This window comes from Phalacrocorax carbo, chromosome 14 (assembly GCF_963921805.1).
Source record: "Phalacrocorax carbo chromosome 14, bPhaCar2.1, whole genome shotgun sequence".
Taxonomy (NCBI): domain Eukaryota; kingdom Metazoa; phylum Chordata; class Aves; order Suliformes; family Phalacrocoracidae; genus Phalacrocorax; species Phalacrocorax carbo.
Genome location: NC_087526.1, coordinates 15,946,441 through 15,959,657, shown reverse-complemented (window position 1 = coordinate 15,959,657; position 13,217 = coordinate 15,946,441). Strand labels below are relative to the sequence as shown.

At 39.9% G+C, this 13,217-nt stretch overlaps 1 protein-coding gene across 2 annotated transcripts in view; it reads right to left on the bottom strand.

Moving 5' to 3' along the window:
- The window catches only part of ASIP (agouti signaling protein), a 30,075-nt gene continuing 16,858 nt past the window's right edge, over positions 1 to 13,217 (bottom strand). For both annotated transcript variants that reach the window (XM_064465015.1, XM_064465016.1), the window contains 3 exons: positions 8,316 to 8,470; positions 3,805 to 3,866; positions 1 to 2,097 (listed from right to left, as the gene is read on the bottom strand). In XM_064465015.1, the coding sequence (XP_064321085.1) occupies positions 1,921 to 2,097; positions 3,805 to 3,866; positions 8,316 to 8,470 (394 nt within the window). In that variant the 3' untranslated portion in view covers positions 1 to 1,920. The remainder of the gene's footprint in view (positions 2,098 to 3,804; positions 3,867 to 8,315; positions 8,471 to 13,217) is intronic.

The following is a 13,217-nucleotide window of genomic DNA, read 5'->3' as shown; positions in this document are numbered from 1 at the left end:
ATAACTTGATGGAACCTACATCTTTACCTGGTAAAAGAAGGGGCCAAATTCTGTTTCCTAAGCCCACTGTAATGTAGCATTCTTCCTTCTCATCTTCTTTTTATCATAACTGAATGGCTTACAGATTCCTGAGCCAGAATATCTGATTAAAGGACATACTTATTTACATTTAAAAGAATTCAAGCTTGTGTCATAATGACAGATGATGTATTTTATAAAATATAAGGAACGTAATGACATCCTGTCATCTTTTGGGCTCTTTCTTAAATTAATCTGTCATCTGTACATCTCTCGAATACGAACAAACAATTCTGTCAACATCTCATCTATGTTTTGAGCTCTGGGCTTTGGATTCATTATTAGAATGGAAAAAAGTTCATATGGCTTGAGCCCCTTTAGAGTGTCATCTGTACCATCTTTGCCTGCCCTGATGACTTTTGTAGCCCTCAGCTGTGCTTAGAAATAAAGTAAAGTAAAGAAATTTCCTCTCAATTAGACCTGCACAGAGCATTAGAAAATTCAGGATTGGGATTACAAATTTATATTTAGAAAATATCTGACTGAAAGCTAGAGAGCATTGGTAGGAAGGCTGGTGCAGTCATCTGGCAGGCAGATGCAGTGAACACAGAAGATGTAGCTTTAGCCCTGGGGGAGTGCACGTGGCTCATGTGGTGACTGGCAATAGCAGTGGGATGAATGGAAAATACTAAAATCAAGAAAGGCCCACAGAAGCAAATGGAGTGTGCAGGAGTGGAGGAGAGGAATGTTGTAGATACAGAACAGAGATAAAAAGCAAGAGCTGGAGACTGGCAGATGAGGATTATTCAATGCTGGGGCCAGCTTCTGGGTCTGCTCCCTCCTTGCTCTCCTGTGACCTACCACACCTCTCCTGGTAGTTTAACCAAGAAGGGGTTTCTTCCTGTCCCATCTTGCATAACTCAAGGTTAAGGCAAAGAGCTTTAAAAACAAGAAAAAGATGTCTTCTAGACAACTGTTTGCTGATGCCTGGAGCTTCATCCATACTTTCAGAGCTGATTCTGAGCTTTTAAGGGTTGAGACAGCATTTGATAATTTTTTTTTTTCCTGTGGTTGCATGAAGCACATGGAGTTTTCCATCTAAATTCACACTTGGGGTAGTTGCTGGGAGTTGACCATAGTAATAATGGGCAGAGGAAGAGGGACTGATCGCTTGTAATGATCTTCTTCAAGATGTACATTTGGGATATTATGTATATTACACACCTTGGAGATACTGGTTACTGGTAGAATGACTAAAACCCTGGAGGTGGATGTACTGATGCTCAGCTAGGGGTGATTAAAAAATTGCCCTATTGTTTTGGGTCTGTCTTTTCAGGTAGAATAACTTCTATAAATTCTTCTCCTGAATTTTGCTGAATGTTTGGAAAGGGAGTTAACCCTGAAACATGCATTTTCAGCGTGATATTTTGGCTGTGCTGGAAGCTGGTGCTGTGCTGTCGTAGGCAAACCCAAGCTCTGGTCCCTCACTGGATTAACCAGTCCTGTTTTAGTGTGGCCCTTTGTGTGCCTTTGGTGCAGGTTTTGCAGTGCTGGTTAGACAATACTGCAGTCTGTGGTTAATATGACACTTCAAAAAAAAAACCAAAAAACAACAACCTCCAAGCCCCAAAGAAACAAAAACCCAGAATTCTTAAAACCCAGGTCAGTTTTGCTAAAAATGCTTGTTCAATGTCACTGTTGCTGGTTGTCTGCTCCCTGAAAGAAGATCCTGTTTATGCCAGCATTAACCCCATGAAAGAAAAGCTATTGTCCATTTAATAGGGGCAAATCCAAACTGCCAGCTGCAAAGCTATCTACTTTGATTGCCATACACATGGGTAGTTTGAAATACACACTTGAAGCTAATGGAAGACGGAAGCCTTATCGTGTTCCTGGTTTGGGTTAGCACTTTGGGCTTAACATTAGGCATCGGCAGATGGTCTGAAAAATTCGGCATTTGCACAAAGCACAGTAGTTACAACATGAATTCAAGTGTGGTTTGCAGGTTTTGAAGTTTGGCACACAGTCAGCAGCTGGCGTGGGCCTTGGTTTTGGAGATGTCTTCGGTTCAGCCTTTTTCTAGAAGAAAAAACATCAACATACATATAAATGTAAAATGAGTAATATTAACATAATATTTCATAATAATGTCATAATAAAGCATAGGTGCAAAGAAAGTGAACTGTGGGAGCTTCTGGCTTAAGATGAGTAGGCGGTTTCTGGCAATGAGACCTCTATTAGTAGCAATATAGAGATGTGGTGGGACTGGATCATGGGAAATGCTGGCTTCACATCAATGTACCAAGCAAAATGGTAAACCTCATGAACCCCATATTTTGAGCAGTTAGAAACGTGACTGGATAGAGCACTGGAGAGTGCCTTGTAGGGAAGAATGGCAGCAGGGAAGAAAGGGACGCAAGAATCTGCAAAGACAACAAAGTTATCAGTAAAACAAAGTAAGGAATTACTCTTGGATCCTCAAACTTTTCAAATGAAAGAGTAAAACCTCCCTGTCAATCTGTGGGGCTGGTACCCAATTTGTTTCTGGAGCTGCCAGGCTGAGAGAGAGGGGAGGTGACTTGGCCATGCTCTATCTCACATAGTTTGTCAAGCGGCCTTTGAGGCACAGTAATCCTTTGTGCATCAGATTTGTGCATGGAAATCCTTAACTGCAGACTCAGCTAAGTGAGCAGAAAAAAGATCTCTCAGAGTACCCAAGGAGTGATGCTTCTCTGATTTGGGAAGGTGGAAGATTTTGGGTTGATCAGCATGTGCCTGGGACCTGGGACAGATCTCTGGAGCCCTCCAGCTACAGGCACCCTATGCACTTTTTTAACTTGATGGTTTCTCAGTAGTTTCAATCTTAAGGTAGAATGTTCTGTTGTCTCTAAGTGACTTAGGAGCTTTTAAGCCAAAGTACTTTGACAAAGTTTGATCGCAAGAATATCCTGCTTTGAGCTGAAAGTGGAACTGAATGATGTCCTGAGGTCCCTTTCAGCCTGGGTCATCCTGCGAATTTAGGAAGAGTTTCAAGGAAGGTTAACCACATAAGACATCAATTAGAAAGGAAAAAAGAAGGAGCTCTAAATGTTTCTGGTTCAGCAGTGATTGATTTGCCTATAAATGGCTATCCTGGCATATTAAAAATAAAGTAAAAATGCTATTTTCTGTTCTTCTAGACAATCTTTAAAATACAGGAGTCCAGCCCATGTGACGCCCCACATTCGGGACCTATGGGAAACATTACATTAAGGAAATCTATCAGTCTGAATCTACTGATCTGGTAAAATTACTAGTTAAGATTTTCAACCAAATACCAACTTCTTTGTATGCCTTTAATTTTTTGGCACCTGCAGTTAAAAATCAGCAGATAGTGAGCTTGTGTCCCTGCAGAGCCTGTATGGTTAACCCACACGTTGTGACCGGGAATGATGCCTCTTTATGGTGGATACCTAAATAATTTTACAAAAGACCTAAACCAGCTCAGGATTAAAGTACCTTTTGTGTAAGAGGACTGTAAAAAAAAAAAAAAAAAAAAAATCCAAAACCAACAAGACCCCCCAAATCCAAACATCATCATCTAACGTAACCTCTTATCTGAGATCACATTCTCTTTCCACTATTAATGTTTTGCATCTGTTTTTACAGTATTTAGAGATTCAAACTGTATGTAAATTATTTATCTTGGGGAATGGCTGCAAAAGCCTTGCAAATGAATGCACTGAGGAAAACTATAGAAGTAATAAACCCTTCTGATTCAACAATATTTTCTGAAGAGCCACATACCTTGGAAGATTTCTTGTTCTCTGCCTCTTTCCTGCTGACTTTCTGGGATTTTTTAGTTAAATCTTCAAAGAAAATAGAACAGCATAATGTTAAATCCATTTTTACAGCATGTGTAATTAAATTGAGATGCTTAATGCTATTTTAGTGCAAGAGAAGGCAGAAAACCTGCGTTGCCACCACGTCACTGCATGTTTTGCAGTGAAGATATTCATTTCTAGGAGCTGTCCTCACTTATACAGTGTGTCTGAACTAGTACTGTCACTGTTGCTTGCGCAAAGAAGAGCGCTGATGTTTGTATTTTAAATACATTGTTTCGTCAGATGCGAACAAGGAAAATAATTTTCTGTAGCTTAGAAAGGTTTGTGAATATTTGTAGAGTTGAATCTTTGATCTGGTAAATTTAGGGGGGATGTTCAGACTAATCTTTTTTTCTTTAGATCAATTCACTAGTATTTGTGAACATCCTCGTGTTATTCTTTGAGGGCTAATAGCATTTACTGCAGTTATTATGTCAGCTCTAATGCTATTTATTAGTATATATTAACGCCATGACTAAGACTTCCCTTGGGATCTAATACAAGAAGACTGTTAAAGTGCGAGCCACTTTACAGCTCACTGATCTGTTATGGTATTTTTGATACCTTTATTCTATGTGTGAGGTTTGTAATAAGCATTACCTGTATGTGAGGAATGATTGGAATAAAAAAATCTGCGTACACCCACCGATGAATGGTGCTTCCTTGTCTATTCCAGTGTTTGCTATCCATATCTTTTTGGATATTTAATAATTGCCAGGATTTACAGAATTGCAGACTGAAGAATACAGATTTTGGGCAGTTTGGGGGGGTTTCATTTATTTTCTTCCATCATTATATTTAGGGTTATAAATCTCTAAGAAACAGTGGGATAAAAAAATTATACTTCAGGCATATAAAGTTATTGTCACTTAATAAAAGAATGTCTTAAAGGGATTGCACTAACTAGGATTAGTTGTTTAGATCCAGTTCCAGCTGGCAGGTTATGTTGGCTTTGTTATGCTGCCCTTCGAAACTTTCTGACAGTTACCAGGATGCTTGTAAGCCATTTAATTCTACATGAATTTAACTTTCTGTAGTACAGTTGTATGGGATTGTCTGGATTGCTTTGTTTACGAAATTGTTTCGATAACATTCAGTTTAAAGTTAGATGGTGTCATTAAGCAGATTTAAACATTGGCATGATATAAATGCACTTTAATTATTCCAGGGAATTTGGTAAAGAGGAAAATGATGGCTAGTGGGCAGATGAGAGGGAAATGGGGAGATGCTTGTTTTGACAGGTAATTGTAATTGTTTCTTCTATAGTTCTTCTGGGTTAGGTAAAGCACCTGCTTTTCCCAACTGGCCTCTAATCTCATATTCCTTATGCTCTACCCACGGTGTTTTCAACAGCTGCCCAACTGACCAGCTCCTTACAAATCTCATCTGTGACAATATGGGAAAATGTAATACAGGCTTGTGGAAATACCGAAACACTTCTAACCCCTGTTGATACAACTGTGGTTTGAAGTCCTATAAAAAGCATGTATAAATTAGTAAAACATGCAGTCTAGTTTATGCTAGAAAATCCTCTGCTTACCTTTTAAGATGTGGTTCAACTCCAGCCTTGGGTTTTATTGAATTTGAGCCAGACATATCATCTTTTGATACTGTGAGCACTGTGATTGACAAGTGTGTAAACAGCTGATTGCAAATGAGTTTTATTACTCAAATATGGCCACAGCAAGATTTAAACCTAGGCTGCAACATGAGTGCCTTCATCTCTCTTCTGTGTAGCCAACCAGCAGGAACAGGACATGGTGTAAGAAAATGTCACTGAGATAGGAAGCTCTGTCCAAAATGTTTAAATCAAGGTGACAGGAAATGTTTCTGTTAGCTTATACAAAAAGAGATTACATATATCAGTATGACAAATTATAACTGATAAATTGTAAAGAAATTGACAGTACCAGGGGGGAGAGGAGGCTGTGGCTATTTAAACACTCTTTTAATATTTGCTTTAAACTGTTTCTGTGGTGGTGATGGGAAAAACCAGCCTGTCAGCCTTTTTCCATGGCACTGCTGTGTTACCACGTGCAGATTCATCTTCCACGTGGAGTGTTGCAGGGGTTTTGCTGGGGCAGCAGGCAGAGGGAGCAGTGACAGCACTGGAGGAGCCACCCCTGCACCTGCCCCTCGTGCTTCTGTCTGGCTGCTTTTTCCAGCTGCATTAGTTTCTCCCATTTTGACCTGGTTTCATCCTCTGCGGGACTGTCTCCAGGGGAGTCTCTGTCCCTCTAGCAACTGTTCCCACTCGTTTCAGCACCAGCACCATGAACGGCACGGCTCTATCCCTTCATAGAGCTGCTGTGTAACACACAGAGTCTGGCAAAAATCAGGGGAAAAGGATGGGCCTCCAGTTGTGTCTTACAATATGCTGGAGTGAGGCAGGGGATGTTGTTGCCAGCTCACTTCAGTGAAAATATATGCTGTCTCCCTTCTGCTCTCAGCAGGAGGTATCAGCAGGGCTGGAAGGACCCTTGGGATGGTAACCTGAACCCCAGAACAATGTCAGCGTGTGTCCTTTCTCCTGCACCTTCTTTCTCCACCAATGTGAAAGGTCATGGGTAGGAACTTTAAATGCTTTTCATACACCATACATTAATGCATGCTTTTGATTGATTTATATTTAGGTTATCAAGTTATAATTCAATAATTTTAGTTAATAAGTGATAGAGGTGATGTGGCTACTGGTAGTCTGAAATAAAACCCAGGAAGGTTTGAGCATGTGCCATTTCAGCCCCAAAGTAAACTATTTCAAAACTTAGGTCAGATTCTGTTGAATGAGAAAAAGAGGAACGATTTATCTCAGTTTTATTACTTGCTTTGTATTTTTTTCAGTTTTCTTTATGTGTGGGGTAGCAGAGGATCAGACTGTTCTCTTGCCTTTGAACAAGTGGGCTGCAGAAAGGCCTTGGGATACCTTTGGAAATGCCTCATGCCCCAAGAAAGTGAGTGCAGCCCTGGCCAGCGCCGTTACAGTGGGTTTTGCATCTGTATTTTCCTTTCTGGGAATAGTCAGTTATGCTAAGATCTGCTTTTTTGAATTAGTCTTGCATTTTTAATGTCAAATGTTCATTCTGTTTGTATGCATGTATTCATGTAGGTAAGTGGTGTGAGGGTACGTGGGTGCTCTGCCCCTGTGGGAGGAGGTGTCTCCTGCAGACAACCAAACGGGGCAGAGAGGGAGGGAAGGGTTTTTGTGAGCCGTGGTAGAACTATCCAAAGCAAAAGGACCTGACAGCATTACGGGATTTTTGCTATCTTGGATGTCTGTCGGCAGAGCAATGTGGCGTGACATAGCCTATCTGCCATGTTTAAGGCTTGGGCACATTTTTGCAAGAAGATAGATCAGCTGAAGGGAATGCGTTTTATATCTCTGATTTTAGTTGTAATAAAAAATTGAAGTGTGAGACTGAAGGCATATAAGATCACAAGGACCATGAAATATTATGGTTTGGGAGGCTGCAGAACAGCACAAGCTTTAATAAACTTGCAGTTAAACAACCTTAACTCAGGATTCAGGAGTTCAGATTTCACTGGAAATGCATGCGTGCGGCAACTGTTTTCTCCTTAAAGAAAGACTGCCTGAGCAAGAGTGCAGAGAAGATACAGGAACCAAGGTAAGAAACCAACCTGCTTTAAGCAAAAGTCCTGAATGTCTGTAGAAAGGAGCTAAACAAAATAAGTTTGTTTTTTTTTTAACCATTAAAACTTTGATAAAGTGATGAATGACATTCTGCAGCTGATTATCCCCAAATGCCTGTAAGCTTTTTGAGAGAAAAAAGTTGGCTTAGATTACATTGAAGGCGTTAGGGTAAACACTAGGGAAAAAATTCAGTGAAGAAAGAGTTAAGCGTTGCCCTGACAAGGTTATTCTCTAACAGAACAGACGGTCACCTGCCAGTACTGGTAGGGACATGGCTGCTCCTGCCCTGGATAAATAGATGACTTCTGGCTCTCCCTTGCAGTGCTCTTTTTTTTCCCCTGGTTAAAGATCGCTTGGCACACAGATAAATCGAGGTTATGCTAATACCTTAGAGAACAGTTGATTTCTCTGCCACAAGAGCAGATCCTAAAAAAAAAAAAAGTTATGTTTGCTGCTTCTATTTGCACTAGGCTTTCAAAGGAAGATTAATGGCCATATTAATGGAAAAAGCCTTTTCAATATTAAAAGACTTACAGTATGATAGGAGCTGAAGTGATATCTGTACAATTAAAATAAGTTGTCTGTTTTGTGGTTTTGGTTCTTTAAACTGTGGTTTGCCGCATTGCCATTCTCGGATGCTGTGGCTGCATTGCCGCTGCACTTCTGCATGCTACTAAGGCACTTGTACGAAATCGCGGTGTTGCAATAAGCTGTCAAAATAATCCATGTGAATTGAGAATTGTATTTTCTTGTTAATTTGGCACCAAATGGCAGATTTTACTAACCTACTATGGAGATGGCTGGGAGATCTTGGAGATTCATTTTGTTGCTCCTTGACAGGTTGCATTCTGTCTTCTCCTCAATTACCATATAAGAACCAGCAGCTCTGAGCAAACTGTAGCAGAGCAATAGGCTTAGGAAGAGGGTCTTGCTTTCCATCCTGGGGAGGAAAAATTGCATTGTCAAGAAAACAAAGTCAGTCAAAACCTGCATGTAAGAGAGACACAAGGATATGAATCTCAGCAATGGCTTTTTGTTGTGTCGTACGGCTTTAGCACCATACCTTTGACAATTCTTTAGTTTCCAGCACTTTGTCTCTGATACTGGAATACCTAAGATTGCAGTTGTTTGAGTGGAAAAATGCTCTCTCAGATACAACTCTCTCAGATGGTCTTTTATTCTTTTTTCCTGATTCTTTTCTCAAAAGGTTCCCCCCCCCCCCCAAAAAAAAAACCACAAAAGCTGTGAGTTCTTCCCACTGAGTTTTACATTGTTGTTTATTGTATGGGCAAGGGGAGAAGAAATTCTGCTGTCACTTTTGACCAGCTCAATCGCATTGTCCGTTTTTTCCCAGAAAATCTTGTTTATGAATTTGTGCTAGAAAACCTAGAAAAATAATGACAATTTAAAAAACCCACAAATTATGTTTCCTATTAGTTTCCTCCATTTAAAACTCATGAAGAAATATCTTGTTTTATTGTGCCCTGATGTGGCTGCTCTGATCCCATAGTGAATCATAGCTGTAACTCATGCAAGTTATAAAAGGCCTAGTGCTGAAAAGTGTTTATGAGCCTGAGGGTTTAGTATGTACTTAACTTCTAAGATGTAACAAAATCTCTGGGATTTGAGCATACTTATGGAGAAACCCCAGCTTTGCAGAACGTGGCCGTACACCTTGGAAGAAAGCCTCTGGCCCTGGCCAACCTCTGCATGATGTAGTGCAGCTATACAGGATAGACAGAGTGTATCAGCATCCTGGTCGCCTTTCCTTGTAGATTCTTAACACTGTTTAAGTTCAAAGTTGATTTTTATTTCCATGTGCATTAGTTTTATGCTGCATCAGAGTTATGGGTGCCTTCCCCCAGAGGCACTGCCAGCCTCCAGATTTATGGGTAGCTTTCTTGTCAGTGAGAAGCAGTAAAAAGAGGGAGGGAAACCAAATGTTTTGAGCAACTAATCTGGTTGTAATGACTTAATTACAAGATGAAGAGTTTCTGCATTGTAAGAGCTTCAATCTAATCACTGCTGCTAAACTGAGTCCGTATTACGCTTGCTTTTATAGCCTCCACTGACCCACTCTTCCTTGTGAGTTGTCTAATATTATGCATTTAATTCCAAGTGCTTGGGCTCATTTCTAAAACTGTTCTACAGGCCACGCTCACATGACAGATCAGCGCTGGGCACATCAGTGCTGCTTTCATTGCTGGCTATAGCTCTGCCATGAGGGTATGCACCCAGATCTATTAGGACTCTACTGGGATTTGCAGGGGCACACGTGCTGGATCCTTCATGATTTAGGCATCTGCATGGGCTGCAACCAAATAGATATTTCTGAGCTTGGAGTTTTGCAGTAGTGATGATTAACCTATGGGGAACTGAGTGCTGCTATGTCTGTTTCAAATGACGTGCAGCTGGTGTAGTTCAAAGTTGGTATGAAAGTTGAGACCCAAGTTGTGTCACAGTCATGACTGTGGATAGACATATCCTTTGAATGGGTTAATTAAAATCTTGTAAAAGGAGACGGCTGGAGTCTTTAATTTGATCACAAATTATCTACTAGAGGAGAAAGTATATCTTCTTTAAAAGAAAAAAACTTGAATTAACAAAAGGAAAAAGTTCTGCCATGAAAATTTGTTGTGATGGTAAAATTGTGGGCTTGAATATTCAGCTATTGCAATTTAGTAAAGAATCCAGATGGCATATCTCTTCACATTTTTTATATCCTCTTGTCTTGCAAACTCTTATACAGAAGTTCAGCCTTTGCCTGTGGTAATTGCCTATGAATAACAAGAATTATGTAAAAATATTTGCTATGTCAGGAACCTAGCCTGAAATTTTTTTTCTATACAAAAGAGATACCCTTTTATTGTTGTTTTTTTTTTTCCCATTTCCTTTCATAGAACATGCCCAAACTCGCCTGACATTTCTTGATGCTTTCTAAAAACTGTTCTAACATGTAGTTATTTATGTAGAAAACCATTTAGGTTATAACCATAACCATTCAGGTCAAAATTAGAACTTCTTTTTAAGTAACTGATTTTACCAACCTGAGTATCTCTGGTGATGTTCATATTCCAAATATATGCTTAGGATTCAAAAAAGAGCTGAATAATGGCTTCTGTTCCCAAAAGCTTGTCTACGTTTTCCAAATACGCAGCTGGTCAAATGAAATACATTACTTAAAATCTTACAGTGTTAGGCAAGCTAAGATTTTTTTTGCAGCACCTAGGCATCCAGGGGTGGAAAAAGTTTTTTACACTGAGGGTGGTGAAACCCTGGCCCAGGTTGCCCAGAGAGGTGTTCGATGCCCCATCCCTAGAGACATTCAAGGTCAGGTTGGACGGGGCTCTGAGCAGCGTGATCTAGTTGAAGATGTCCCTGCTCACTGCAGGGGGTTGGGCTGGATGACGTTTAAAAGACCCCTTCCAACCCAAACCATTCTATGATACAGGGCATGCCTATGACAAGTACATGTAGACATTTGGGCTCTAATTCTTTCCATGCTCTGAGCTAGAGTGAAGAGAGCTAGCTGTGAGCTGGAAGCTGTTTAGATTTGCACATAGTGGTGTTCATGCTGTAGATTTTGATTATTTTTTTTAGCAACTTTTTGGCCTAGTTGCAGGATATGCTCTATAACATACCTATGATTTTCATGTCAGTGTGTGTTGCCCATCTGGAGTACTGGCATAGCTGGCATGTAACTGTCTGCTGGAGACAATGTCAACATGCCCCCAATGTACTTTTTAAATAAACTTCTGTCCCAAAATGTTGTTTCTGTTGTACTTCCTTGTCTTTATCTCAGCAAAACTGCCAATAAATGCAATTGTGCCTGCACAAATGTAATAAAATAGTAAAATTTTACAGCTTGCATCTGTCCGCTTCCAAGTGAGATCTGGACATGCTCTAGTGTTAAAATACAAACCTAGCTGCATGTGTTGATTTGAATTCTTGTGCACATGGGTTGGGTTTTTTCTTTTTTTGCCAATAGCACTTAGGTGGCAGGAGTTTTACAGCGTTCAAGACTGTCTGAACATGGAATATGCATCTATTAGTGAATATGCGTTTGATCTGAAAACTATACCAACTGGCTAGAAAGGTAATGCTCTTTAGAGCGGCATAGTCTTCTAGATGTATGCAGCAGAGTTCATGAAAAGGTGAAAGAGGTGGAAAGTGGAATCAGAAGAGAAGATGAGAAAAAAGGTGCTTGTAATCTTGGGTTTCATGTCTTGCATCATCTCACAAAACCCTTGCCCAAACTTGCCCTTTTTTAAATTTTTTGTGGCATTAAAGAGAGTCTTACTTTTCAGTTTTGCTAATTATTTTCCTAACTTTCCTGCTGGGACTCATCAGAGGCTGTATAAGGCCTCCTTGGTTCCAGCAAGCTTCGCATCTGCTTTTCTATGAATACTTACTTTTAAAAGAGTGTATTTTCCTATTGAGCCTCCTAACATTGGAGAAGTAAATTGCTTTAATAGTAGTACCTTCAGAGGGTTACTATTTGTTGCTGTAATGAAGTTAAAATGTACTAGGAGAACTTCAACTTTTTTTAATCACTGTTTATGGGGACTTAGTCTTGCACAGCACTGAAATCTAACCCCTGAACTTCAGCCACAGTTCAGCAAATTATGTAAATAAATAGTTAACATATGGCAGTGCCCCTTATTGTCAAGGGAATGACAGAAGTACATTTAAAGACAAAACAAAAGCAAGCATTTAAAAGTTTCTTGGCTGTCATCAAAGACTGCAGTACCCTTTGCTTTTGGCATTTGCTCTGTGCTTTGGCTTATTATGTGTGAATAAGGTTTTTTAATACTCACCCCAATTGTTAGCTCTCAAAAGCATTTTTCCTGAATGTAAATTTGGAAAACAACAGATGATATGAAACAGCTTTTTTCTCTTTTTAATCTATTTTTTGTGATGTCATATTGAAAGTTTTCAGGAAGAAATTTGAGTTCCCCCAAAACACCCTGTACATTCAACACTTTTGAGGGGAACTCATTTCCTGTCACAGCTGATTTCACTCTATTTGGAGATTTATCCTCATATGACAATAGAACGAACAGTTCAACGCATTCATACATAAAGTCTGCCATAAACACTGGAAGGGACAAACTGAAATTTTCTTAGGAGGTCTGACAAATTTGGACCAACTCATGTATAAACTGGCATCACTAAAAATAGCTGAAAAGAGCTGCTTAGAAACATAAAATGTTAAAGTACATAAAGAAAGTACTGAAAACTGTTACATTGCTCAGTAACTTGCTGACAAATCTTCACCTATACTCTGCTGCTGTGTTCCTATTTCGAAAAGGATAGGACAGAAAAAGAGGGAATGCAAGGAAAAAAGCAAGAATTAGTGGATGCCTTGGAAGATGGAGATTTTTAAGATGGAGAGAGACTGAAAAAGTTATGCAATTAGGTGTGGAGGTTAATAGGATGACTGGGGAGGTTCTGAATGATTATTTAATGGTCACCTAGGACTTTGCTGTTCAGTCTCCAGAGCAATCCCATCTCAGACATCAGGTTTCAGCAAAGGAATTGCAATAAAAAGGGAAACGGTGTGTTAAGGGGCATTTGGAGGGAAAGGAATGAATCCACCTGAGATGAACGAGAATCACTAGTGCTCCAGGCAGGGCTCCACTGACCCCAGTTCCTCTGCAGTATTCGTTTCCTAAGAGTGGGTTAGG